The sequence below is a fragment of the Pollicipes pollicipes genome, unplaced genomic scaffold, assembly GCF_011947565.3.
Source record: "Pollicipes pollicipes isolate AB1234 unplaced genomic scaffold, Ppol_2.1 Scaffold_6686;HRSCAF=7923_pilon_pilon_pilon, whole genome shotgun sequence".
Taxonomy (NCBI): Eukaryota; Metazoa; Arthropoda; class Thecostraca; order Pollicipedomorpha; family Pollicipedidae; genus Pollicipes; species Pollicipes pollicipes.
The window spans coordinates 25,959,674-25,985,635 of record NW_023596921.1 but is presented as its reverse complement, the minus strand read 5'-3'; the positions used below and the strand labels follow the sequence as shown (position 1 = coordinate 25,985,635).

Below are 25,962 nucleotides of genomic sequence, written 5' to 3'. Positions count from 1 at the left end.
CACGGGTTTGGGGGCCATTTCTGTGCGATGTGCCCACAACGGGAAGATATTCAGTTGTCAGCATTTCAATTGGAGGTTGTACCTGACGGTCAAGCGTCTCAAAATGTTCTGCTGCTTATCATCTTCTGCATCTAAAATAAAAAAATATATTGGCTCTGCCTGCGGAAAGTTCAGTGGTTTATTTGTCCAGGCTGCTGTTCGGAACTGCAGATTTTGCAGCCAATTTATATCACAAAATGAATTTGACAAGATCTTATATGGTTTACTTATTCTGTGCCCAATGGTTACGCATGTGAGCTATCTGGCAGATGATAGTTAAAAACTAAGAAAGATAGTGGGAGGTAGGAAGATGACCTCCGTAGATGCAGGCATATTAATTTAGTTTAGTAACATTACATTTGCTTCGCAAGGCAAGCTCAAAATCAAGCACACTTGTACTGCTAAAACTGGCACTGCCGTACTTCTGTTTGTAAGGAACTTCATGGTCTTATTCACCAACGATGAATTTAGCAAATGGACAACTTGAAACGCTAGAAGCAGAGTTTAAAAAGTTTCATTTTCTTATTGTACAAACAAGTCATAAAATTATGGAAGACAGCAGATGATTAGCTGTTATCCGGTGTGATTAAGTGTATTTCGACTGTATTTCTAACGTCATCGTTGTTGAACACTCGGCTTTTGAAATGCGTTGTCTACGCTATCTACCAAATGCGCGCGTGCAGCCTGCCCGAACTCCCACAACCTCGTGGTTGGCAGAGACATGCGCTTTAAATGGAAAGAGAATGCTGAATCATGAGACTGAAGAAATCAAACAACTGGAAAGTACCGTGCGTATGATGCTTTTATGTGTCAGCATTTCTCTTGAGCTGAGCATTTCATCGTCTAGTTTCTTTCATTTCGTGAAAGTCGGTTCATGATTCTCCGTGATGTGAGTAAAGAGGTTTAGCCTTTTAACGGGGATTTTGCGCTGATTTCAGGACGTGTTACGTCCTTGGTCGCCGATGCCATGTAGGACAACTGAATGTGCCAGATTACCTCGAGACAGTCGGGGGCTCCAGGGGCAGAATTGACGGGCTTCGAGAAAACCCCACAATCCTCCAGATGGTCAAGGGAACGACACAGTCGGATCGGTCCATGGCTGTTAAGAGATCCCAAAATGGTTAGGGACAAGGCACGATGCACACACGAGTCACGCACGGAGATCTCTATACCTGTAACTAAAAAAAGACTTGCGGCTCTTCTTGTCTTTTCGCTAGGTGACCTCCGATCAGGATTTCCTGGAGTTGTGGTGCTAAAATTACGGTCAAATGCACCCAGTTATTGCACCCACCAATTATTCTTATGCACCCACCACCCACCACCACCAAATGCACCAGCCAACTATATCGCATTCCCTAGTTAGGATTTTCACCCACAAGTCCCTTATGGCTTATGAATAATGTTAACTTTCATCATTGGCTTAGCACAAGAGGCTGGTGTGTCTGTGCCGAACCAATTTTTTAGTTCGTATGACAACTCTCGTACTTGCCATACCACATTCTCCAACCACGGGTGGAACTCGAGGTCTGAGCGCATCAAACCCTATCAAACTCCTCAAATCGCTGTCATGCTTCACGCCGCACTGGTGTCAACACTGAATTACGGCGCGTGGGCAAGGTCAGACATTCCTGGACACGGATGGCGGCATGTGTCGCGTTCGACGCTGACACGGTGAGACCACATAGCAGCCCGACGTTTGGTCAGAACTCGGGTGGGCCACTCCTCGGCTTTTACTTTCTCCTGACGCGTCGCCGCCCTCGGTCAACCCCTTGGAAGAGCCAGACGCGTCGCTGGTACGGGCCCAGCTCAAAGTGGTCCTCTCAGGTCCCCGACTGGCTGCTGTGTGATGGCGATAGGCCGGGGTGGTCCTCTCAGGTCCTCGACTGGCTGCGGGGGGCTGGCGGCAGGCCGGGCAAGGGCTCAACGGCTCCCATTGGACGAGACGGTTGGAGTGGGTTTTAGAGAGGTGGCGAGGTGAGGTGAGATAAATGGGGCACGAGGCCCAAGGCACGTTGCACGAGACATCTCTCGCGCAACTGCTGATTCCGGCTTGCACGGCGCAAAGGTCAAGGCTGACGTCAGTTGACGTGGACACAGTAAATGGCCTCCCACGAGAATTTGACAAACATTACACATCATGAAAAATGCAGTGGAAGGCGTTGTATGACCAGCAGTCTGTACCACCTGCGGGTATTTCGACACTTCGACGCCAATGGAGGACTATCAGCTCCAGCGAGAGACGCCGGCCAGCCAGCCGGCGGCTCCCACCACGCCGAAGTAGTGACGTGCCCCCGCAGGGGCCTCCTCCTGGCAGCGGGCACGGTCAACACCAGCGTCCTGTCCTGGAGCGGACCGCCAGACGGAACCGTCTATTTGCCCCGCTCATCCGCCTTGCTCTTCGGTGCATGCTAACCGGACGGCGACGGTTGCGCAACGCTGACCGCCAGCCGCCAGCCCGACGCTGCCCAGGGCCTGACCACGCCGGTAACTCCTGGGCCCGTCGGCAGCCACCGGCGGCGGAGCGCTGCCCCGGGGCCTGACCACGCCGGTAACTCCAGGGTCCGTCGGCAGCCACCGGCGGCGGAGCGCTGCCCAGGGCCTGACCGCGCCGGTAACTCCAGGGTCCGTCGGCAGCCACCGGCGGCGGAGTGCTGCCCAGGGCCTGACCACGCCGGTAACTCCAGGGTCCGTCGGCAGCCACCGGCGGCGGAGCGCTGCCCAGGGCCTGACCGCGCCGGCAACTCCAGGGCCCGCCGGCCGGAGGCACGTCCGACCTTGACGGTCAGCCGAGTGCCGCCTAACCAGAGCGGAATGGCCCTGGAGTGCGTGATTAGAGTGAATTTTGGACTGGATAGCATTGACTGATCTAAGGCCACTAGCAGAGCATAAGATGACTTCATGGTTCTGAATGTTGTGGCCGCTCTGACGACCTATCGGAACGGAGCGTGTCTGTCAATGCGATCCCGTGTGTGGGAATAGCCATTTCACCCCGAAGGCTGTACAGTGCGAAAAGAAGGCCACGCTGTCCGAGCCGTGAACATCGCGCTTCACAATTCCAATGATCGTCTGAGAGCATGCCGTCGACATTTTGCCACTGAATTCTGGGGGCTACCTTTGAGCCTGAAACGAGTTGTAGAACTTAGTGCGAGCGTGCCAGTAGCGTTGCGTTCGTGTTACTACACGCGTGTAATGGATGCCAAATTCAATCTGTATTGTTTATTTTCGTGCCCGACGCAGTGAAATATTTTTGAGATAACTGCATATGATTTTCAAGATGAAAGCAGTAAGTGTGGGTAGATTGTAGGCTCTGCTCACATTTCAGCCCAACACGGCTGATTGATATGTGTCACGGCTCGTGAGCCTGAGCAGCCCCTTTACCGGTGAAGCTGCGTAGAGCGTCGGGCCTCATCACCACAGTGTCAATGTCATCACCACTCGGTCGCGTACCGGGCAGTGCACATTACAAAACGGTGAATCTTCTGACAGAACTATGGCTGGCCGTAGGCTTCCAAAACGGAGGAAACCACGGCTCTGCTTCGGTAAAAACAGTGGCATAGTGGCAAAGTCTACTGGAAGCTGCGGAACGGTTGAGGCCGTTGTCACACTGTCCTGGCGTGTTGTTCTGTCTGCTGAGGCCCAACGGATGCATGAGTAGCTGTACTACACCAGTATTGCTTAGTCCTACCTGCTGGACCCGTTCCTATAACGGCAGTAGCTAGGCCGGAGTGCGCGTCGGGCATGGTTTCGTAGCCGAGGATCGCAGGACGGGCCACAGCCTTCACGCCCCAGTGGACCGACCGCAGCTGCTAATTACCCGTGAACTGGGCTGTCATAATAGTCAAACGCAACGAGACCCACCGCTTCACGGCCGCTGTAGAGTTGAAATAACGCCGGCCTCGGTACACCACCCGGCACGGCCTCAGACAGCCCCAGCGCACGCGCTAGACACCTCTGCCGACGGCCGCAGTACACACACCAGGCACGGCCTCATACGGCCCCAGTGCACCACATGACACGTCTACATACGGCCGCAGTGCACCACCTGACACGGCCCCATATGGCCCCAGCACACCACCTGACACGTCTACATACGGCCGCAGTGCACCGCCTGACACGGCCTCATACGACACCAGTACGCCACCTGACACGTCGGCAGACGACTTCAGTGAACCACCTGACACGGCCTCATACGGCCCCAGCACACCACCCGACACGTCTACATACGGCCAAAGTGCACCACCTGACACGGCCTCATACGGCCCCAGTACACCACCTGACACGTCTACATACGGCCGCAGTGCACCGCCTGACACGGCCTCATACGGCACCAGTACGCCACCTGACACGTCGGCAGACGACCCCAGTACACCACCAGACACGTCTGCAAACGGCCCCAGCGCGCACACCTGTCACGCTCTCAGACGGCCCCAGTACACGTGCCTGACCTCTATAGCGGCGTCATTGGAGCCCAGATTAGATGTACACCAGTGCACAGGGATGCAGTTCTTGTTAGGATATAACGGAGGTCAGGATCACGCCCTGAAAGGCCAGCCACTGACAGGAACTGTCTATGGCTGGCCTTTCCCCACAGACCCTTTGGTCTATGGGTCGTACTAGACATTTCCTAGGCTCTCAGATGTGTCGCCAGAACGACAGTGGTCAAAGAGGCAGTATGAGGGATCGATAACTGGAGCGGATATATGACATCCCAGATGCTTGCAAGTATCAGTATTGAGCTTCTCACATTGCAGGGTAAGAACTGTGTGGCCTGAATCACCAGAAATTCTGTTGATGACGGTAAGTCCATGATGCGCTGGAATGAAGAATAATGTGTGACGATGTGAGCCTGTATTACAGTAGATTTCTTGCGCACATCTACTAGAAAGGTTGCCAGATCTCTTCCACATTGGAATCACACAAGAGAGAAAACGAGGGCACAAGGATGCGTTTATTAAGGACAATCTAGACAGAAATGCGCTGTCCGTTGGCACGTGATTGTAACGCACCTCACAGTATAAGTCTCGTTAACCCAATCTGTGCCAGTCTAGCAGATTGCCCTCGCACGGAAATGTAGCGCGGTAGATTTAAAGCGCGAAATGAAGAACTTGTCCATGGCGAGTCCAGTTCCTAGTGTTTTGGTAAATTCCGCGGCAGTGGGAAGGGAAAAGCTGTCAACCTCAAATGGTGCTCCTGACGCTGCGCTGACTCATCACTCGTGCTCACACCGGCCTCGATGGTGTAAATCGCCGTCGCAAACCAGCGGATCAGTAATCTGGGATAGGTAACCTGGGATAGGTAACCTGCGTTGGCGAACCAGCGGGATAGGTAACCTGGGATAGGTATCCTGGGATAGGTAACCTGGGATAGGTAACTTGCGTTGGCGAACCGGCGGGACAGGTAACCTGCGTTGGCGCAAAGCAATACGTCATGACGTGTATTTCAAACATCACCACTGTAAAACACACCGGCCGCGCGCCGGCTAAGGCGCCAGACAGACCACGCGCACAGCGTCCGTCGATCGATCGTTCGACACATCGCGTCTACAAAGTATGGCAACACAGAGATGAATATGATCGTCGGTACGCGCATATGACGTCACAATCCTGTCCAGAGGCCACATCCGTCACATACTAACGGCTTCGGTAGCGTCGCCGCGAGCCGCGGCGCGCCGCCAGTCGCAGCACACCCGTAACATTCACCGGCGAGTCGGACCACCCCCCCCCCCCCCCCCCCCCCCCCCCCCCCCCCCCCACCCCGGTGGCAGAGTCTTTCAAGCCGTCACATAGCGGCATTCGAGTGAACTTCAGCTTCCCCCGGAAGGTCCAGTGATGAGGCCGATCAGGTCAATCGCTGGCATGATGATGCACATTTGAAGACCTGTCTTCCTGAGGTTGGACAGGCATACATATCTCATGACAAACCATGCAAGTAAACGAGCTCCTCGAGTCTAGCAATCGCACCAGACTTGAACATCTGTGCCGTTGTAGTTGCATCCACCATGTAAAGAGGGCAGCACCTGCCCGAGATTAGCGGTTGCGTCATTGTCGTAACAACCATAGCATAACAGGGTACAAATAGGGAGTAAATCTCACAAAGGCTAGTCATCGCAGGCGACAGTCCACACTAACGTCAACCCACACTAAATACGGCTTTGTTCTACAAAAACAATGTCACTCAAGCACCCCACGGCGGTCTTTTCGACGGGGCAGGCCATCTACGATTAAAGCACCAGAATCAGACTCAAAGTAACAATAATGCCAACAAATCCGAGCGCAACCTGACAGCTCGGTGGTTTACACTTCCACATGCACGAGGCAACACATCGGGTCGTTCCCACGACACTACAAATCACAACGTCAAACACTGAGGCCAAGTGCCGGCTGCACCACAGGCCGGCCAGAGCACCACCGCACGCACCGCCACGGTAGTCCAGCGGACGTCTGTCACACTCCTGCGCGCGCGAACGCAGCCTGCGGCGGCCGTCACCCGAGCAGGCGCCGCCGCCGCCGCCCGGCCAGCGTCCTCCCCGTTCGCCGCCGCGCCGTCCCTCAGTCGGGCATGTCGATGACCATGGCCGGCGCCACTGGCTTCTCCTTCTTCTTGGCGGCCGGCGCGGCCGGCGCGGCAGGCGTCCGCTCGGCGGCTGGCGACGAGGTGCGCCGCTCGGGCGCGTGGTACGAGATGTTGCAGTACTCGCGCAGGCACGGACAGACGTCGAACAGAAACGTGCAGAAGTCGCGCCGCAGTCCGAACCACCCTGCGGGCCGGCGGGACGCTGTCAGCGGCGCAGCACGCGCAAGGGACAGGCGGGAGGGCCGCTGGGAGGATTTTGTCCGGTGATGAAGCAGCCCTGGATGTCCTGGGTACATCATATCAAACTGGACGAGGTACTGCGTCAAAGTATCATGTTGACTGTGCTTCAGCTTGGCCATGGGATAAGCAGCGATTTAAACTGCTCCGACGTTGACAGAACGCGGCTCGCGATCCACGTTGCATTAATGTGGAGGCTGTTCATTTAATAGCAATTACAAATTGGTAGCAGCTCATGAATGAAAGCTCTGAGGGAAGAAAGAACAACTGTATGGTGATACTCACAATGATTGTTTGGCTTAGAACTGAAGGACATCAACATCAGCGTGAAGAACGTGATGAAAAGTGGTGAGACGGTGGCAAAGTAGCTTAAGTTACTTAGATCATCCAGCTTGTTCGCCAACAGCACCTGGAATATATACATAATTAAATAAAACACATCCTGAAAAAACCAATTGCGGTGCAACCAGGCTGAAAGTATCCCGAATACCATCAAAACTTCCACAACTTTGAGCAGTTTGGTGCGGAATGTCGGTCTAGGGCTACTTCAGCATGTATACTCTCTGTCAAAACTCAGCAATGGTAGCTACCTGTACGAATGTTGAAAACGGAACCGCCAGCAAATCAAAGAACTGCTAAATAGTCTACAATATTTATAAATAGTCTACAACGTTTAACTCTGTGAAGAGACCACGACGGAGAGGAAAATAAGTTTTGCACGATTTGCATGACGACTTGCACGCACGCCTCCATGGACGCGAGATGACCTCCGACACCGGAGCGTCCTAAGTCTCTAACCACCACCATCATCCCGGCCGCTCACCAGGAAGCCGAGTATGGGCAGGATGAGGAAGCTGTAGCCGAGCGCCGTGTGCGCCGACGTCCGCCGCTGCTCGGCGCTGGCGTTCGGCGTGCGCAGCAGGATGCCGGCGAAGATGATGGCGTACAGCAGGCCGACCACCGAGAGGCAGAGCACGATCCAGAGCGGCACGAATACCACCTCCCAGGACCAGTGCACGAAGCCGTCCAGTCGCAGCGCCAGGAAAATGAACTGCAGTATGTTGACTGAGCACACTAGCTCCAGCTGGCGGGCGCGAGGTGGCGGGTCAGGACGGGCGGCTCTCGGGGTGCACGCAGGGCTCGTCTCTCTCTAACACTGTGGGAGACACGGTGAGCCGAACACGGCCCACAGCGGTGACCTCGTGTCGGTCGCTGGTAGGGTCATGTTAATGGCTGCCAAACGGCTGGCAATCTGACATAAAACAAAGGTTATTAGAAGACTGCTAGAATGATGATCAGTATGCACGTTTGTACGTACTTAGACAACTACTGTAATATATATATATATATATATATATATATATATATATATATATATATATTGCCCAGTACAACGTAGCCACGACGAGCAGCATCCTAAGTCAACGTGAGCCAACAACCAAGTCGACAGGTGCTCTGACCGGAAGGTGTTCTGCAGCTCTCAACCAGCGGCGGTCGTCCCTCACCTCGCACGAACGGTCGTGTTTCACCGCCCACACGCAGACGACGATGCTCAGGATGGAGATGAAGATGAGCGGCACGAACACCAGGATCCACATGTGACGGCCCGACTCCAGCCGGTCGCAGACGAGCAGCTCGAACATGAGGAGCACCAGGTGCACCGCCAGACTGATCAACATGGCTTTGAAGTGCACGTACGCGTCGCCCTCCATCCTGTCGGTAGTCAAAGCTGGTCAGCACCCCAGGGACAGCGTCCCTCCGCCGGCGGCACGGCACGCCCCGGGCTTCCCATTTCTCGCCGGTTTTCAGTTAGCAGTAGACGTGATGTCATATCGGAAGAGCAGCTGACCAGATTGCTTCTACAACTGCATGCACAAAATCCGCCAAGGACAAACGCGCTCAGAAGGCGACATAAATCTTAGGCGAGACCAAATTCAGAACCATATACACACAACTTTCCATATGACAAACGACATTCTACAGTATATTGGATGTACACTAGGTTAAATGACATTCCAATCAACATTTCGCTGTAAAAAACAATGCATGCACAAGTATTATCTGAAATGTCAGGAAAACGCCGCTAACACCGACTAAAATAACATGAATCATGTATTTACAATCACATCTAATTAGATGTTAGATGACCGGCAGGCCCTGCCGCCATCTGCCGCGCCCGACTGGCTGCATGGGCCGAGAGATCAGGGTTGAGACCAGCGGACGGACCTGAAGTGGGGGTAGCGCAGCCAGACGGCGATGCCCACAGCCGCGCCCAGCACCACCAGGCCCTTCCAGACCCAGATGGGACTGAACACGGCCCAATAGTTCCACGTCAGCTCGCCGTCCAGGCGCAGCGTCAGCAGCGCCGTGAACGTCAGCAGGCAGCAGTGCACGACGAACTTGCTGTCAGGGCGTGGAAACATCATCCGGTGTTGTGAAAGTTGATGGCAGTTGGATGGGATGGCTAACTCATTTTCCAGGCAATGCAGTGCAGCATTCTGCTTGATATGAATCAAGATGCATTGTACAAATTGTATTCTACAGTGCTTGAATTGTCATAGTTGGGAAATCTACACACTTGACCAGCAACCCAAAACCCTTTTCCACAAATTAATCAACAAAACTAATTTCATAGGAGTTAAAGAATTATACAGTGGGTCGTTCAAAATGAAGGGAAGTGGAATCAAAATAAATAGAGTGCAACATATTTTTTAGCTGTATTGTGCATTATTTAGATGATAAAGTGCATAAAGAGATAAAGATTAATTTGCAGTTCTTCCACCCATACTGATGATGCACAGATGTGAACATGATGGCGTGCACTGATTGCATTACACCAGTTACAACGGCATTGCTGACCTTGTTGCAGAAGGAATTTACCTCCAAAATGGGTGCAGTCAGCTCCCTGATTCTGATGATGAGCTTATGATGCCACCAGCATTATGGGGGCCCCCAGCGTCCAGTACGATCAACATTTGGGCACCTATGTCTGCATGATAGCTGTATCATAGTCATAATTTAAGTCAAAATTTTCCAGCATGACCCTAGAAAGTTAGTTACAGGATACTTATACAAGCTGCAACATATCTAATAGTTATCAATTGTTTATCAGAATCTGGATGAAATAATACAAAACACACACTTACCATGGATTGAAATCCTGGAAAAACCTGTGGACATCCATTTCTATGCCTGAAAACAAGATTGGGACACATAACCATTAAGTTTCATTGGGAAAAACTGTGGTAATATGCTTCACTCTTTTCAATGTGACATGTGCAATATTAGCTTGTTAACCATAGGTTAACACTGCAGTTCCCTTTTTGGAACATGTTTTTTTGTGCATCACCTAGCAACTAGCATACCTACCAACTGTTCACTTTGGTGGATATTTTACGGCAAGTAGAATTCCAGATAGCTTCATAGCATTGCTTCCATCTGTTCTTGTACTTAATAAACAGACCACCAGCCCATGTAAAGCTGTGGTATGCCCACCATAACTGCACTGGTTTATTATTTTATATCCTGATGCATTTACTAGTAAATTCCCTTCATTTAAGAGGAATTAGTAGCAAAGACATCATCATCAAATACATGATTAAGTGCATCAGTGCCCATACCATATTATGGTCTGGAGCCAGGCAGATTGAAAACCAAGGTCTTCTTGTATCATGCAAGTTGCTTGTTACAACTTCCTAGTAAACAACTTGATAAAAAAACAATTGAATAAAAGAAAACCTGGAAATGCTGCCATCACCATCAACTGTACCAAAATTATTAAGTTACGCCTAAAGACTCCTGAAAGGAAGACATCTGTGGCACCATAAAGCTTGATAAGCCAAACATCATATGATTGTTATCTTCATATTGCTTTGAGAAATTAATGAACAAGAATTCTGGTTGTATTTCTAGCAGTCATGTCATTTCAATAGTTGCTTCAATTGCTCCAACTGGGCCTTACCTCATACTTTATTGGTTAACCACCAATTGACATTTGACTACCCGGTCATGGTAGACATTGGTACATAATGATAAAAAAGAGCATTATACATTAACTGCCATTATTAAGGCAGAACATATCATAAATAATTGTAAAACAGGCCATCTTAACTCTTACCTTGGAACTTAAATAACTATGATAGTGAACATCTGAGTGCTGCAAACACACAGCAACTGCAGCCCCGGCGCCATTCCTAAGCAGTCACAAAATTATGCACATCAAGAAACATAAAAATGTACCCAGCCAAGGTCACAAGATTCCAATGAAATATGCTTCTTGTGTATCCAAGCAGTCTTCTGTATTGGTTGCAGATTGGTCACAATGAGGGGCAAATATGACATATTTGGGTGAGGAATGAAAAGCAAAGAGAATGTGACATTTTAACAAAACTTTTTGATATGGTGCGTATATATGGCCTGGAACGTGGATGCCAATGGGACACTGGGTTGATGGGGGGGGGGGGGGTCAGTTAGGTTAGGTTAGGTTTGGTCAGGTTTGGTTAGGTTAGATTAGGTTAGGTTAGGTTAGGTTAGGTTAGGTTAGGTTTGGTTAGGTTAGCTTAGGCCAGGTTAGGTTAGGTTAGGCTAAGTTAGTTTAGGCTGGGCTGGGGGAGTTGAGGTTGTCACGTGTGTGCGGTGCTCGGGAGCTCGATATCATAATTATTAAAATTTGAAGGTAGGAGCATGAATCTACCTGATTTATGATTATTTATGATACGTCCCGCCTTAAACATGATGAATGATGTACAATGCATATACAATAAATATATATATATATATATATATATATATATATATATATATATATATATATATATATATATACAATGCAAATACAATGCATTTGGCATACAAGACCCAGGAGCCTAGAGCTCCTTACGGCAAGGCTCATGATTTCTTACCTTGTTTAAACAGTTCATGTACTATTTTTCATATGCATGCATTTGTGCTCGGCATACCAACGGTTAAAGCACCCGCAACCCCCGAAAACCAGAGCACATTTCCATGTCGTATCTAATGACACATCAGCGTAAATACGCTCGCTGACCACACAGCAAAAGTGCATTAGGGTTTACTGTCTCTTATGCGCTTGAACTGTAGGCATGTTGTCGATTTGGTAGGATTGGGAAAGTTTTTTCGTGATCTAATAAAACACTTCACGGTATGGAATGAGCCGTCGATAACAGTGCGCGTCTGAACGCGGATTTGTTGAGATCCGGAGTCGGAATCAGGGCTGTAGTGGCACAGGGGGTACGTTTCCCTTTAGATCCCGAGATCAATGGCCCAAAGCGCTCGAATGGCTGGATGTAGGCGATATTAGGAACCTGGGGGCCCATATCTGGTCGTGTAGGCCAGGCCCCAAAATATCAGTCCGCGGTCTGCATCTAAATTGCCGCTTTATTGGTCCTTTGGGTCATCGGTTGCGTTTTAATTGACGTTAATGTGGCGCATCGGTGATTTCTCATTTCTGTCGCAGAGTCCCAGATTTGGGCAACGAGGCCGCCAACAGGAGTGTCACGGTTCTGCACTGCGCGAATTGTAGAGAGTCTGCCGAATGCATTACACAAATGTATGGAGGTAAAAGCTGTGAAACGTGCGACAGCATTTGAAAAACGTTTTTAATCACGCGTAGAGATGGCGACCGTCTGTTTTCAAAACACTGTTATAGGGCTACGTGGTGGCACCGTGTCATGTCTGTCGGCAGGAGGCAGCCATTCTGCAGCGTTGACCCTTAGAGCGCACATGCATGGTGGCGGGACGGCTAATCAATCATCTGCAAAGAAGGCGCATTCATTTGCAAAAAGCTTACTGTCGTGCATAATATGGGGACTTCTGTACATGCTATAGAGCCGAAATTGGTTGGGTTTTCCTCTGCCTCCGTAAATTTGCTGCGGAACGATGGAGCAGTGCCTATGAGTCCTTGGCAGCGCATTACTTAATGCGGCCGGCCGTTCGGCAACGTGGTGGGAACCAACATCAGCTTTTCAAAAGCACTTATAACCGCAGGCGGAGTGTGGCAAGTGGTTCATTTAAGACACTGATGTAGGGCTACCTGCTGCCACCGACAACAGTTAATATCATCTGTCATATGTCATCATTTTATATGTCATCATGGCATTTCATCTCTCAATGCAGCCGGCTGGCCGCCGGCAACCGTGTAGCGAGCATACAGCAGACTTTCAGGAATACTTATAATCAAATGCAGTGTGTGCAAACGTGAACATTTGATAGTGCTTGTATATAGCTCTCAACTAGGATCGTAGCATGCTTGCCCTCTGAAAGAATTTATTTATTTGAATTGGCGTCATTACAGCCCGTAACTCAACGCTGGCGGGCCGACCGGATCGCGTAGCTGCAGAGTTACGGCAGTCGATTACAAATAGTTGTTGTCGTGCGCGGCTAGGTCTATCTGGTTCGTCATCATATGACCGCCCGATAGGGAATTTCTGAATGTGGCTGGCCGGCTGAGAGCCTGATGGCGAGCATATGGGACATCACCAATGCGTGTGGGCAAGGTTTAGGGTGGATTTTATGAGTAACGGCAGTCAGTTGCAAACGCTTCTTTTTCAGTGCGGTGGGTGTTCCTGCATGCATGAAGGGTCTGTTTTCGATGTTCCTCAAAAAGTTGGGATTGGGGAGGTCAGAGGAACCGCTGAATCTGCACAAAACCTGCTGCCACCGGATCCTTTTTTGGCGTTATCAGCTATCTGCGCGCAACTTAAACGGGTTTTCCGCACTTGCGGTGGATAACAATAAGCGTGGGGTCACTGGGAGAGATATGTTAAGAATTGCAGAAAAAGATAAAACGAAATATTCCCATAATAAATAAATGGAAATGAAAATAGACGACTGATTATGATAACCCATATAATGGATATCAACATGTTAGCATGCAAAATCAAATGACTGGACAAAAATATTTAGAAACGAATTAAATCAAATTTACCAGCAGCAGTTTACACACTTGTACATTGCTTCTGTTATGTAACAACAAACTGGGCCTAAAATATACTTGAAAAAACTACGCTACTAATGTCTACCACAGCCTCCCCCAAACTCATCTGAAAACCACATTTCATTTCGGAGGGGAATGGAGGAGGCTGGATGCGAGTTTGAGGAGCTTAGGGGAGGTGGGCTGAGCCACGGGACTGAACAGATAAGTTTGATGAAGCTTTGAGGAGGTAAGAAGAGTGGCGTTAACAGACCCAACATATCACTGTGCTCTTGGCTGTGAACGAAAGTGGTCGGTGACCATCACCTATTTTGTTCACATGACCCCCTGACAGTGCATTACTGAATGTGCCCCCAGCCGGCAGTGAGGTGTCCTTAGAAAAATGCTGTGATCACGCGCGGGAAGTGCAACCGTGTGCCCTTCATAGCATTGCCGTAGGTCTCATCACCTGGCACCGTGGCGGCCTTGTCAGCCGATGACACCCGTTTTGTTTTTGTTTTTTTAGCTCACACCCTGGCAGACCATTACTCATAGATGGCGATTGTAGAGGCGCACTCAGAGCCTTGGCCAGAGCCTTGGCCTAGGGTTGACAAAGGGCCCCTGACATCAAAAGCCTCCCCCCACCAAAAAGAATCGCCGGATATATGCCATTTATTATTGAGCAATATATGAAATATAAGCCGGGCACTACCGCAAGATCAATTCTGTCTTAAGTTTACAGTAAATAAACCGACAAGATCATGCGTAAAAATGACTATGGAACTATTTGCCGGAGCTCTTCATTTTACAATCGTCCAGTAGACTCTTATGAACCGACATAACTCAGAAGTTTTGTCAGAATTTCATCTGGGCTGTACAGGAACAGTAGCAAGGATTCCGCAAATGTACATTAAAGATCAAAATGGGTCAGCAACTTGTATTAACATGGCCAAGCATGTTGGTCTGAATATGTTCAATATTCAGTTAAAATTTTTTGGTGTTGCAAATTAACTGACGTAGTTTTGAGCATGCACGCCCGCATATCTTAGCAACAAAAAACTTGATGCCAGGCGTTGCAGTCTCCCTGCGCCGCGCGGTATTGGACCTGCGGCTTATATTAGGCCGTGATTGGCAAGTGGACCAAAATAGTGACGCATCTGAAAGAATCACCTTTGAACGCTTTTGGACACAGAATTGTACCTCTAGAGATATTCTGGGCGTATATTTCACCTGTTCGGTTCTTAGGTTGATGACAATAACGTACTGGTCTTTACAGCACCCCGAAGAAGTGCTAAAATCTGGTGGTGGAATCGGAAGAGTAAGATATAGTATCCATTTTCCGTATGACTGTAATCGTTAATGTGGCCAGAGGACAGCCTTAAAAGTTGTAAAAGATACTCGCCCAGTGTAATATTTGAACCGCACGAATTGATTTTGAAAGGCCTTCGGAAACATTAATGTACAATGGTCATTGTTGCGCGCTCGGCACCCGCCCCTGGCGTCACTTGCAGTGGCCAACGCCGTTCGGTTTTGCGAAAACTGCGACCCATCCCATCGCTATTCTTGCTCCCCGAGATAACGGGCGTATCACTGGGGCTTTATGATGCACTCAGCTGCTGGGACTATGTGGAGCCGTCAGCCTCTCACCCTAGCCGGAAGGGCGAGCACTCTGTGGAATCAATCTCCACACCTGTGGCTTCCCAGATACACAGTGGTTAACGCAGGCGCATTAACCACTACACTATCGACAACCGGCGAGTAGACTCAAATCGTTTGATGGTATTTGTTTCACCAGTCAGTTCTGCAAAATAATGAACGTTCTCAGGGAAACATGGAATGGTCTTGTGCGTTTTAAACTCATTCTGATCCATTCCATTCAACACCAATAAGGCCCCTTATTTCTGGTAAAGGGGCCCTCTTGAGCACGACACAACGGGACTCATCGCTGTTCCCGGTCAACGCCAAAGGGCTATTCTGTCTCATCGCGGTGCGTTTTCCAGCCATCATTCTGGCGACAAGGGGCGGCATCCCCTGGCCGATCCGACAACCTTAAGAGGGATACATCATATCTTAGTCCTCACACGGGAGGCATTCTGACCCGCGCAGTTGACCCCGGATCGACACATGAACCGTCATTAACGCAACAACATCCCTGCTCGCTGCAGGTGGTCAAATAATTCACACATAGACTCCAGTTGCGCTTAACGGGCCCAGGCTGGATAAGGTTCGGATGACCCAGCGTTTGGAACGGGGGTTCTAACTGGCACAGGACTCCTTTATTCCCTTTTTGTGAGCACCCTTCATAAATTTGTACGTTCCCTTCAGTTGTCAGAGGGCTCCGACCAACGCAAGAGACCCTCTGTCATTCGGGCTCCTGTCCCCGTCCCTGTTGAGCAAATCTTCCCCTGAACGAATCGAGGTTCCTTGTTGACACGTAATGCCCTTGTAGGTACTGTGGGTCCCTGAATGGTACAGGAGCCCGACCAATGTGGACTGCGGGCCCGGCCTCGTTCCTGCTTGGGAATTGGGCCCCAGAGCTCCCACTAACACGGAGCCGACTGCTTGTTGTTCGTGATCTCTGTTCGAAATAGAGGAACGCTCTGTCTCAGGGGTCCCTATCTGGGTAAAAAATATTCAACTGACATTTGAGATCACTGCCGCATAGGCGGGGGTCCTAAATGTAACCTACAGCATCCCTTTGAACCCTTCAGGCCTTTAATCTTTGGCCTCGGGAGACCCTTCGGCCCCTCTTCGTGCCCCCTCAAACACTGCCCCGACTCGGGGCCGCTTGCCGCCAAAAGAGCCCAGTTAGGTACCAGTGTGGTTTCTAACCGACACAGGAGCCCCTCGTTGTGCCAGGGATCCCGAACATTGCAAATGGCGGACCCCAGCCTCGTTTCTGCTTGGGTAGTAGGCCTCAAGTGATTCAGGCGACACGGGGCGGCATCCCCTGGACGATCCGACGACCTTTAGAGGGATACATCATACATTAGTGATCCGCTCCCTCACGCGGGACCTTCAAATCAGCCAACTGTTCGGTGTTCGTGGTCTCTGGCTAACTTAGACACCCTCATTGTCTCAGGGGTTCCTAAAACGATGCAAGAGAACCTCTGGCTGAAATTGTAGGCGCAACCCTAGGGACCGCGACTCCTTATGTGACCTACTGTCAGTTCTGTGGGCTCCTTTGTCCTCCAACCGGGCCTTTGATCGTCGGTTCCGGTGGGCCGGCCCGGTCCCTCTTCGCGCCTCATCAAACACTTCCTTTGCGAGCACAGGGTCCTCTGTTAGGTGTTGTGGGCCCCTGACAGATGCAAGGGCCCCGACCAGTGTAAATCACTGGCCAAGGCTTTATGGCTGATTGGGACGTGGGTCCTCAGTTCCATGCCGACACAGAGCCGATTGTGCGGTGCGGTGGTACCTGACTGACGTATAGCCCCGTATCGACTCAGGGAGTCCCCGATCGGCGCAAAGGGTCCTCTGACCATTATTTGAGGATCTGTCTCCGCAGCTCTGGGCCCCTGAATAAGACTCCGACCAGCTCTTCCTGCCCTTAGACTCTCCACCGGGTCCTTGATCGTCGGACCGGGTGGGCCCTCTAAGTTCTTCCGGCCTCCTCGAACACTACCTCTGGTCGACTCGGCGCACTTTGACAGCACAGGGTCCCTATTAGACCCTGTGGGGCCCCGAGAAATATAAATCACCGGCTCCGGCTCTGTCCCTGCTTGGGAAATGGGCCCTTGGACCCATGCCGCCACGGAGCCGACTGTGCGTTACTGTTCGTGTCTGGCCGAAACACAGGCCTTTTTCAGCTCAGGGGCCCCTGACCAACGCGCATGGCCCTCTGGTTGACATTCGAGTGCCCGGCCCTGCGGACCAGGGCTCCTGAATTAGACCTCTGGCTGGATTTTCGGGCTCTTCGGCCCTTAATTGTAGGTCTCGACGGGCCAGTCAGCCCTCGGAACCTAAGGAAGGAGGGGGGGGGGGGGGGGCACATGCCCCCTGTGCCCTCTCCCCGCCTGCGCTACTGCTTACAGAACAGGGAACTGCAGATTCGTGAATAACTCATCGCGTTTGATTTAATGAGACTCATTTTGGAAATCTGAACTCGACATTAAATTCGACTATGAATATAAGGCTAACTTGACCGACATCCTTTCCCCGACCCTCTTGACTGCAATGCGATACCCATGCAATTTCGCAGAAAGATATGTCGTTGCGCAGTCCGACTCCGATCAGCCCTTTATACCCTTGGACCCTCCACTTGGGCCCTTGATCGTCGAATCCGTGGGCCCCCTGGGCTCTTCGGACCCCCTCGAACGCTGTCCTTGGCCGAATCGGGGTCCCTTGACAACTCAGGACCCCTGTTAGGCGCTTTGGGGCCCTGAGCAATGCAAATCGTTGGCTCCGGCTTGTTCCGGCTCAGGAAATGGGCCCTTATGTCCATGTCACCATGGAGCCGACTGTGCGTTACTGGTGGTGTCTGACCGAAATACAGGCTCTTATCCACTCAGTGGGCTCCTGATCATCGCGCAGGGCCCTCTGGCTGACATTGGAGTGCACGGCGCCCTGCGGGCCAGGGCCCCTGAATGGGACCTCCGGCTGGCTTTTCGGGCCCTTGATCCCAGGTTCCGAGGGGCCCTTTGGGCCCCTCGGAATCTTAGGGAGGGCACGTGGCCCCTGTGCCCACTGCCCGCGCCACAAGGTGATTGGATTGGGGGTTTGCAAAAATATGACCGTCAATTACAAAAACTGTTTCGCACATAGCGGCTCCGTTCGGGTGCATATGATGGAGCTGGGGAACACCCATTGGACGCCAACGACAGTTCGTTAAAACGCAACATGTATCTTGGACATATGTGCCCTTGACAGCGCACTCCTGATATAGTGTCCCATTGGGTGAGCTAGCGACGGCCGGGCGGGAGCAAGGGAGCTCCCTTTCTTGTTGGAAAAAGGTCGCAAGGGTTTTCCAGGGATGCGGAGGCCGCCTGTGACATTTTCATACAAGTTCCGTGCTTCAAACTGTTTCCTTCATTCCCTATGGATTGTTCACTCTTGGGTGCATATCAAACATGTTGGGGCGATTGGTGAATTAATCCAAGTTATGTATGAAATGTATGGAAGTTTGCAGTTCGAACATGTTGCCGAGATATTGGTGAACACTTCAAGCGATAGATAGTGTCTTCAAAGGCGGTTGGAAAGGAAGGAAAAATGAAGTTGTATCACACTCGTATGGGACCAAGAAAAACAGAAGTAATGAAATAAATATAGGCGCTTACAGCTGTTTGGTCATATTTTGAAATCACCTAACGTGACTAAAAGTCGGTGAAAATGTGCTCAAATTATGATGTTTAGCTTTTAGGTTTCATTTAGAAGGTATTACTTGAATTTTTCACTCCTAAATTTTGGAGTGGTGCAATTCATCGATCAAGTTTCTAAGGATAAAAAATATGTGGGGTAAAATTCCCTGCCAGGCTTTGCTGGTGTTTGCATCACGTTTTGCTTTGCTGTGGCGCTTACGCGGTGTGACCCAAAAATTTGTGGATGCGTGAAAACTTTGCATTTGGAACACAGCTAAAGATTGTGATGCACTTTGAAAACAAACCAAACTTGGTGCATGCAAGCGCCTGGAGTCGCCGAGGCTCTCGGACTTGAACATACCTGGCGAGCTTGCTCACCAAGCGTTTGTGTGGTATTAACGCCTATTACAAACATATAATGCAAGACATGTCCACCTTTCTATTTCGATGGTGGAAAGAGCGTGTCAACAGTAGACAAACAAGACACCCAAGTAACTGCCTATCGCGTATCACGTGTGACAGTCGTCAGTTTTCTCTAGTGGAACAGGCCGAGCTTCGACATTATTGCAAATCGAGCGTTGCCTGCGTCATCTCAGCGTCTTCCGGCCCCAGTGGTCCGACAAAACTGGAAGAAACCCAGTCTTCCATACCCCAGATCCAGTTTCAAAACGAAAATGACAGGCGGCCCGCTATGTCTGCAGAAGGCACATAATAAACACCTCACGTAGAATGGAAAGACGTTTATTTTGGTCGCAACACCACATTTGGCAACACTTGAATGTGACCGCGTAGAGACGCAAACGTGTGCATAAGTCTCAGTGCCGCTAGCAAATGCCTTTACTCGGAAAGCACAACTTCGCATGGTCAGCCTTTATCTCAAATATCACTTGCAGCCCTGCATCTAGTTCACATATAAGGCACATACCAAAAGCTCGCACGCCACGGCCGTGTAACGGGTGCATTTATAACAGGGTGCACCAGTCCGCCGCCACACTGGTAATGATCGATAATGGAGACTGGCCCTTGGTCAAGGTTATGCGAATGTGATAAGCGATCATCAGCCATCAGATCAGATCATCAGTCCGCAGCCACGCTGGTAATGATCGATAAGGGAAACTGGCCCGTGGTCAAGGCTGCGTGAATGTGATGAGTGATTGACCCGAGATCCGATTGATAAGTGACAGATGATCCGATCGTATGACCAAACACTTGGCCCCCGAGTTGGGTGTCCAATGGTGCGTCGACACCGAGACCATTTCGCTAATCACTACGTTGGCATCAAGGTTACTTCACCTGCACAACCTCCTTGTACGAATCACCCGCTTCCACAAAAACTACATGCATATCACGTTGAGACGCCGGCACAATGCGAACATTGATGAAGTCCCCGCATCACACCCACCTCCAGCAACAGCCCCAATATTTCACAGCATCCTACCACGTAATCACAATAGGCACTGATCTGAACATGGCAAGCGAGTATCCACAGTCGGTCCCAGCCGAGAAGAGACGACAACTACGTCCCGGCCACAGTATTGGAATCACCGAGAAGGGCGACGCCTGTGTGGTGAGCGTCGCCTCAATCCGCGCGAACCGCAGCGCTAGCACTGCAAGCGGAGCGAGTGCGCCGGCCACGCTCAGTGACAGTTATTACAGTTGGGGTGACACAGCTTGCCACCGACGCGGCACCGACAGCCGCCCGAGATGTCACCGCGGCCGCGCCGGCCCCAGCGCGCCTTGCCCGTCACCCAGCAGACCTCGTTGCGGCAGGCCGAGCACACGACCCAATCGCAGCCGTCCTTCTTCATCAGGATGACAGCGCATACTGGGCAGTGAATGGCCTCGCGGCGTGCCACCATCTGCTTCAGGTACTCCTGCGTCTTGCGCGCCTCCTCGTTGTGTAGCGCGTCCTCGGCCAGACGAGCCTGATACTGGCGGCAGTCGGAGCCCTCGTGGATCGCACGGCACGTGATGCAATTGACGCACGAACAGACGGGACAGCAAAAGGCGTTGACGGTGTCTTCCAGCTCGCACCAGCCGGCGCAGCTGGGCGTCCGGCAGTGGAAGGAGTTGGCCGTGTTGCCCTCCGCCTGGTTCAGCGAGCGCGCCAGGTGCCGCTCATACACGTCCGCGCTGACCAGCGCCCGGATCTCCTTCTCGGTCAGCGTACTCTGGCAGCTGTACTCGGCACTGACGAACGGGCATTTCACTTCGGGCGCCTCGCAGTGCTTGACCAGGTCAGCCAGGCACTCACGACAGAAACTGTGCAGGCACTCCTTGAGCACGACGCCGGCGTCCGGCGGCACCTCGCAAAAGCAGATGGAGCAGTCGAAGGCGTCGGCGTTGGGAGCCAAGTCCTGCTGGCCCGCAGCCTGCAGCTTCGGCCACATCTGTCGGTCCGAGCGGCGCTTGGTGGACTGCGCCAGCGCGCGGTCCAGGTAGCGCGCGAATCCCGCCGCGCCGAGCAGCTCCCGGACCTCCTCCTGCAGTAGCCAGCCCTCACACGCGTAATCGGAACTCGTGCACGGGCAGGGCACCGGCTCCGTGTCACTGTTGTCCAACACGCTGGTCAGACACGAGCGACAGTAAGCGTGCAGACATTGCTTGAGCACCACCCCCGCGTTTGGCGGCACGGCTGTGAAGCAGATGGGACAGTCGAAGCGCACGCTGTTGAGCACCAGGTGCCGTTTGACCGTCTCCGCCAAACTCGGCCACATCTCCCCAGTGGCCAGGTCCAGCCCGGCATGCCGCAGAGACAGCGTAGCGCGGCGAGCCAAGACCTCATCACTGGCCAAAGCCCTGATTTCTCCATCCAGAAGCTTGCCATGGCAGGCACATTCTAAGCTCGAATACGGACACCTCACTTCCACCTCGTCGCAGTGTTTGACCATATCGGTCAAACAATCAACACAGAAGGAATGAAGACACTCCTGTAAGACAACGCCTTTACCTTGGGGCACATCCGTAAAACAGATACAACATTCAAATACATCAGTGTTCGAAAGCAAGCCTGACCTTGCAGACATTTCCACCAGAGAGTCCAACAAGCGGGGGGGATCCAACAAGATGCTGGATCCGTCCCCAGAGCCTCTGGGGACGGATCCAGCATCCGAATTCCCTTCCGAACCGCTTCCCTCCGGGCCCTGGGGGACAACACCCAGACAGTCGCCACAAACAGTCACATCAACCTCATCATCATCACTGACTGTGATGATCTCCGCAATACTGTTTGGTGAGCTTCCGCTGCACACTGTATTATCTTCTTCCATCATTGCCATGATGATCTTATAGGGGCCGTTCGGTCAATTTGCGGCTCCTATGAAACACGGAATGTTGTTGCGTTTTCAGAAAGACATTTTCCCCGGAAGCTCCTGTGATCTTGAGTTCCTGATTTTGCCTGCTTGCAATAAAACAGCAAAATTAAAGGCTTGGCAACTTGATTATTTCGATTACAGCCTATTCCACCAGTAATGACAATTAATTTCCCCGGAAACTCCTGTGATCTTGAGTTGCTGATTTTGTCTGCCTGTAATAAAAGAACAAAATTAAAGGCTTAGCAATTTCATTATTTCGATTACAGCCCACTCCACCAGTAATTATAATTTCAGGGCTACAGAACCAAAAATCATGGATAACAAATCCTGGAAATACGTCATCTACCGATAGCGGTGGGGCAGGACCACGTGCCCCTGGAGGGCCACCGCCGAGCTTTAGCACGTGCAGCGGAGTATGCGCTGGGCGCCCGGTAGGGTATCCCTCCAAGGGGTCTCTCGGCCCACTCGTGGCCGGCGAATGCAGTCTGCTCCAGACAAACCGGGCGTCGAGAGGGTGCGGGAAAAGCTAGAAAGAGGATAAGAGGGTCGGATTAAATTAAAGGAAATGCTCCGCATTTGAAGATATTAAAGCAAACATCAGATATGATGGAATAAGGTAACGTAGAACCCTTGCTATACTTTTAAGTCGAAAAGACTGCTCTAGAAGATACAATTTGCCTGTTTAGTACACATCCTCTTCAATACGTCACTGTTTGGTTACATCATCGTACCTTGCACGACATTGGATGAGGGCCAGTTCACGGTCGTTATAAGTGGAAATCGTGCTCACGAAAGCCAGGTATGAATAACTCGACAGTTAGTTTGGACTGGCCTTGATCGCTGCACGGCCCATGGAATGACAGGATTTGAGTGGGACTATTATGGCGTCGTGGACTCCTGCGTAACCTCGAAAGTTTGCACATTTTTGCGGTCGTACAGCTCAGAAACTACATGGGCAGTCCTTGAGAAGGGCGGGGCTGTGAACCGCACTAATGATTTTCAAGATAGCTATTTCAGGTTAAAACCCGAGACAAAGGTGGCACACTGCCTTCAAATGTACAAAACGGGGTACAAATGTACAAAACAAACCGACCAGTTTTTAACCTGTCCCCAGCACAACAATGACGCCAGCGCCAAATGCGTTCAACACATTAGTACACCATTGATGGACATTCTCGGCGACTGCGGGCGCTAATCAAAGATGGTCCATGTGGAAGGAGGCAAGGCGAATGCGCCAAAATGTCCTATGTCTGCAGCAGCCGGGTCCGTCATCCAGGTGATGATATCAAACGTGAGTGGCAGCAATAGCCTTGTGGCCACAGCATTCTATTGTTATATTTCAAGATATGCCGAAAGAATAAAGCAAGCCTTTGGCTTGCGTCATCAAGATGTTCTATTTCAATAATCAATTATTTCCCCAAACACCAAGCCTGTAAAAACGCCATTGTAGAGAAGCAATAGACGTCCAGCACGGATCAAACAACGTTAAAAGCACCAAGCAGAGTGTATGTGCCCGACACTGCAAGCCTCCTTACGTGCGTCTGGCACATACCAACGCATGATTAGCAAAATGGGTCCACAAAACCTCGCGGACCAACGAACAATATACCCAGACGTGAACCACCGGAGTCACACCACACAAGACGAAACAGTAATTCTGGCGGCGCGATGCATGGGTGCATAATCGAAACGCTTGCAACGCTTACCAATAAAAGGCAGCCCTGCTGGCATAACTCACGTTATAAAGGCATGTCACAGGGTTCCGGAAAATATTATTGACGAGGGGACTAGTGTTCTTGCGGGCTTCCTAGCGCAACACTATGCCGACGGGCGTCACTTTGTTCCCACTTAAGGGTGGGCTCGTTTGCTCATGTCCAGTGGACGCTGGTCTAGAGACCCCGAAACGTTTTTTGTGCGTTCGTCTTGTTGCTGCTTCGTTGACGTGACAGAGGCACGTGAATAAGGCTTTGGTTCAAGCGCGTGTTCTTCGAGCTTTTACTTCGTGCACACATTGCACAATGCTTGAGTCGTACTTAATTAGTGCAAATTATGTAATTTGTGCACGAGATTACATTGCCTCATAACGAACCGAAATATTTTAGAAACATTATATCCAGAATGCACTGTCAAGTCGTTCCACACTGCTAAGACCTGCACTTTAGAATTAACATATTTCTGGCGGTTTAATGACGTTTTGTTTGCTTTATCTGTGCTGTTGACCATTCTCCAAACTGTAAGGTCGAGTAAAGTTAGGTGAGGTCGACAGACACCGGTCAAACCAAGTCACACAGGTGCGATCTGAGCGCCTGATTGAGTACCGTGTGGGCTGGCTTTCCTGACAGCCTGAGGTTTATACGCAACACGATATTCCAAAATGTTACTGACATCAAGAAACTATCTTAGCGCCATTAGATCAGCAGCTCTCAGTAATAATGCGCCAAAGCGCCAAATGAATCCAGAGGTACGGGGTTCGATTCCCCGCAGTGCCCGCCCCTCCTGCCAGGGTGAGAGGCAGGCGACGCCATGTAGCCTCTGCAACTGAGTGCGTCGTAAAGCCCCAATGACACACACACACACACACACACACACACATATATATATATATATATATATATATATATATATATATATATATATATATATAAGTATAAGCAATGGCAAATGTTCTTATACCGGCAAACAAACCAACGACTAGAGAAATAATGCGAACACATGACGTGACAAATGCAATTTTAGGTTCAGTAGGATTAACCGACGACGCTGATTTACTGACCGAGCCCACCGGGGCAGAAGCACCGCCGCTGCGGCCGGCCAGCGGCCGATTGGACCAGCATTGAGACTCCGTCACGCTCATACTAAAAAGTGACCGACTAATACGTCTGGGCTTTGGTTTTTTTCGATGTCTCGTCCTCTTGTCAGTAAATACACTACAGACTATTTGCTTTGAGCATGTATTTTATCTGATGTTTATTTGTATTCGCTTTGCATCCACGACTGACAATATATGAGACATAAATCACCACACGGACACTGTCGCGCCGGGCACACTCGGAATAATACGAAAGGGCAGGCACATTGCTTTGACAACCAAGACCATTACCCACGCGTCACGTGGAATAACCGAATCCAGAAATCTTTGACTTTTTGCCAGCCCGTGTAGTTCTTGTTAAAGCAGTGTGCCATCTTTGCCCCGCCACCGATCCCGATCCCCCGATCCCGTGTCACACAGACCATTTGAAGGGGAGCGGGGGGGGGGGGGCGTTTGCTGTACCTCTCTATAAGACACGACCAGTTATGGTTATCTATGCAAGATTTTGGTGACACCGGCTGCATATCACTGAACGATTATGTATCTGAGCGAGTGTTAAAAGGAGTGAGTTTTAAAAGTTCCACGTTTATATGGGGTTTTGAACTAAAATAGCCACCCTGAAGACTCTTCGGCGCCGTTACACAATTCTGCCTCTCTAAAAAAATAAGCCTCTCTAGTCTCTGAACTACACGTTCGTGGACAAGAAGAACAGTATATCGGAGAGAGTATTTCAAAGTCCCCTTGGCATTCATGACGTCATAA

At 50.7% G+C, this 25,962-nt stretch overlaps 2 protein-coding genes across 2 annotated transcripts; both read right to left on the bottom strand.

Annotated features, from left to right (window-relative positions):
• Nucleotides 1-5,856: 5,856 nt before the first annotated feature.
• On the bottom strand, nucleotides 5,857-11,888 carry LOC119107707 (transmembrane protein 185B). The gene is made up of 7 exons (XM_037231246.1): nucleotides 11,751-11,888; nucleotides 9,996-10,041; nucleotides 9,076-9,252; nucleotides 8,355-8,562; nucleotides 7,673-7,933; nucleotides 7,135-7,258; nucleotides 5,857-6,796 (listed from the first exon to the last, which is right to left on the bottom strand). Exons 2-7 carry the CDS (start codon nucleotides 10,031-10,033, stop codon nucleotides 6,588-6,590), a joined length of 1,017 nt encoding a protein of 338 aa, XP_037087141.1. The 5' UTR covers nucleotides 10,034-10,041; nucleotides 11,751-11,888; the 3' UTR covers nucleotides 5,857-6,587.
• Nucleotides 11,889-20,714: 8,826 nt separating this feature from the next.
• LOC119108112 (ranBP-type and C3HC4-type zinc finger-containing protein 1-like) lies at nucleotides 20,715-21,968 on the bottom strand. Its single transcript, XM_037231690.1, has one exon. It carries the CDS (start codon nucleotides 21,966-21,968, stop codon nucleotides 20,715-20,717), a length of 1,254 nt encoding a protein of 417 aa, XP_037087585.1.
• Between the last annotated feature and the right edge of the window lie 3,994 nt (nucleotides 21,969-25,962).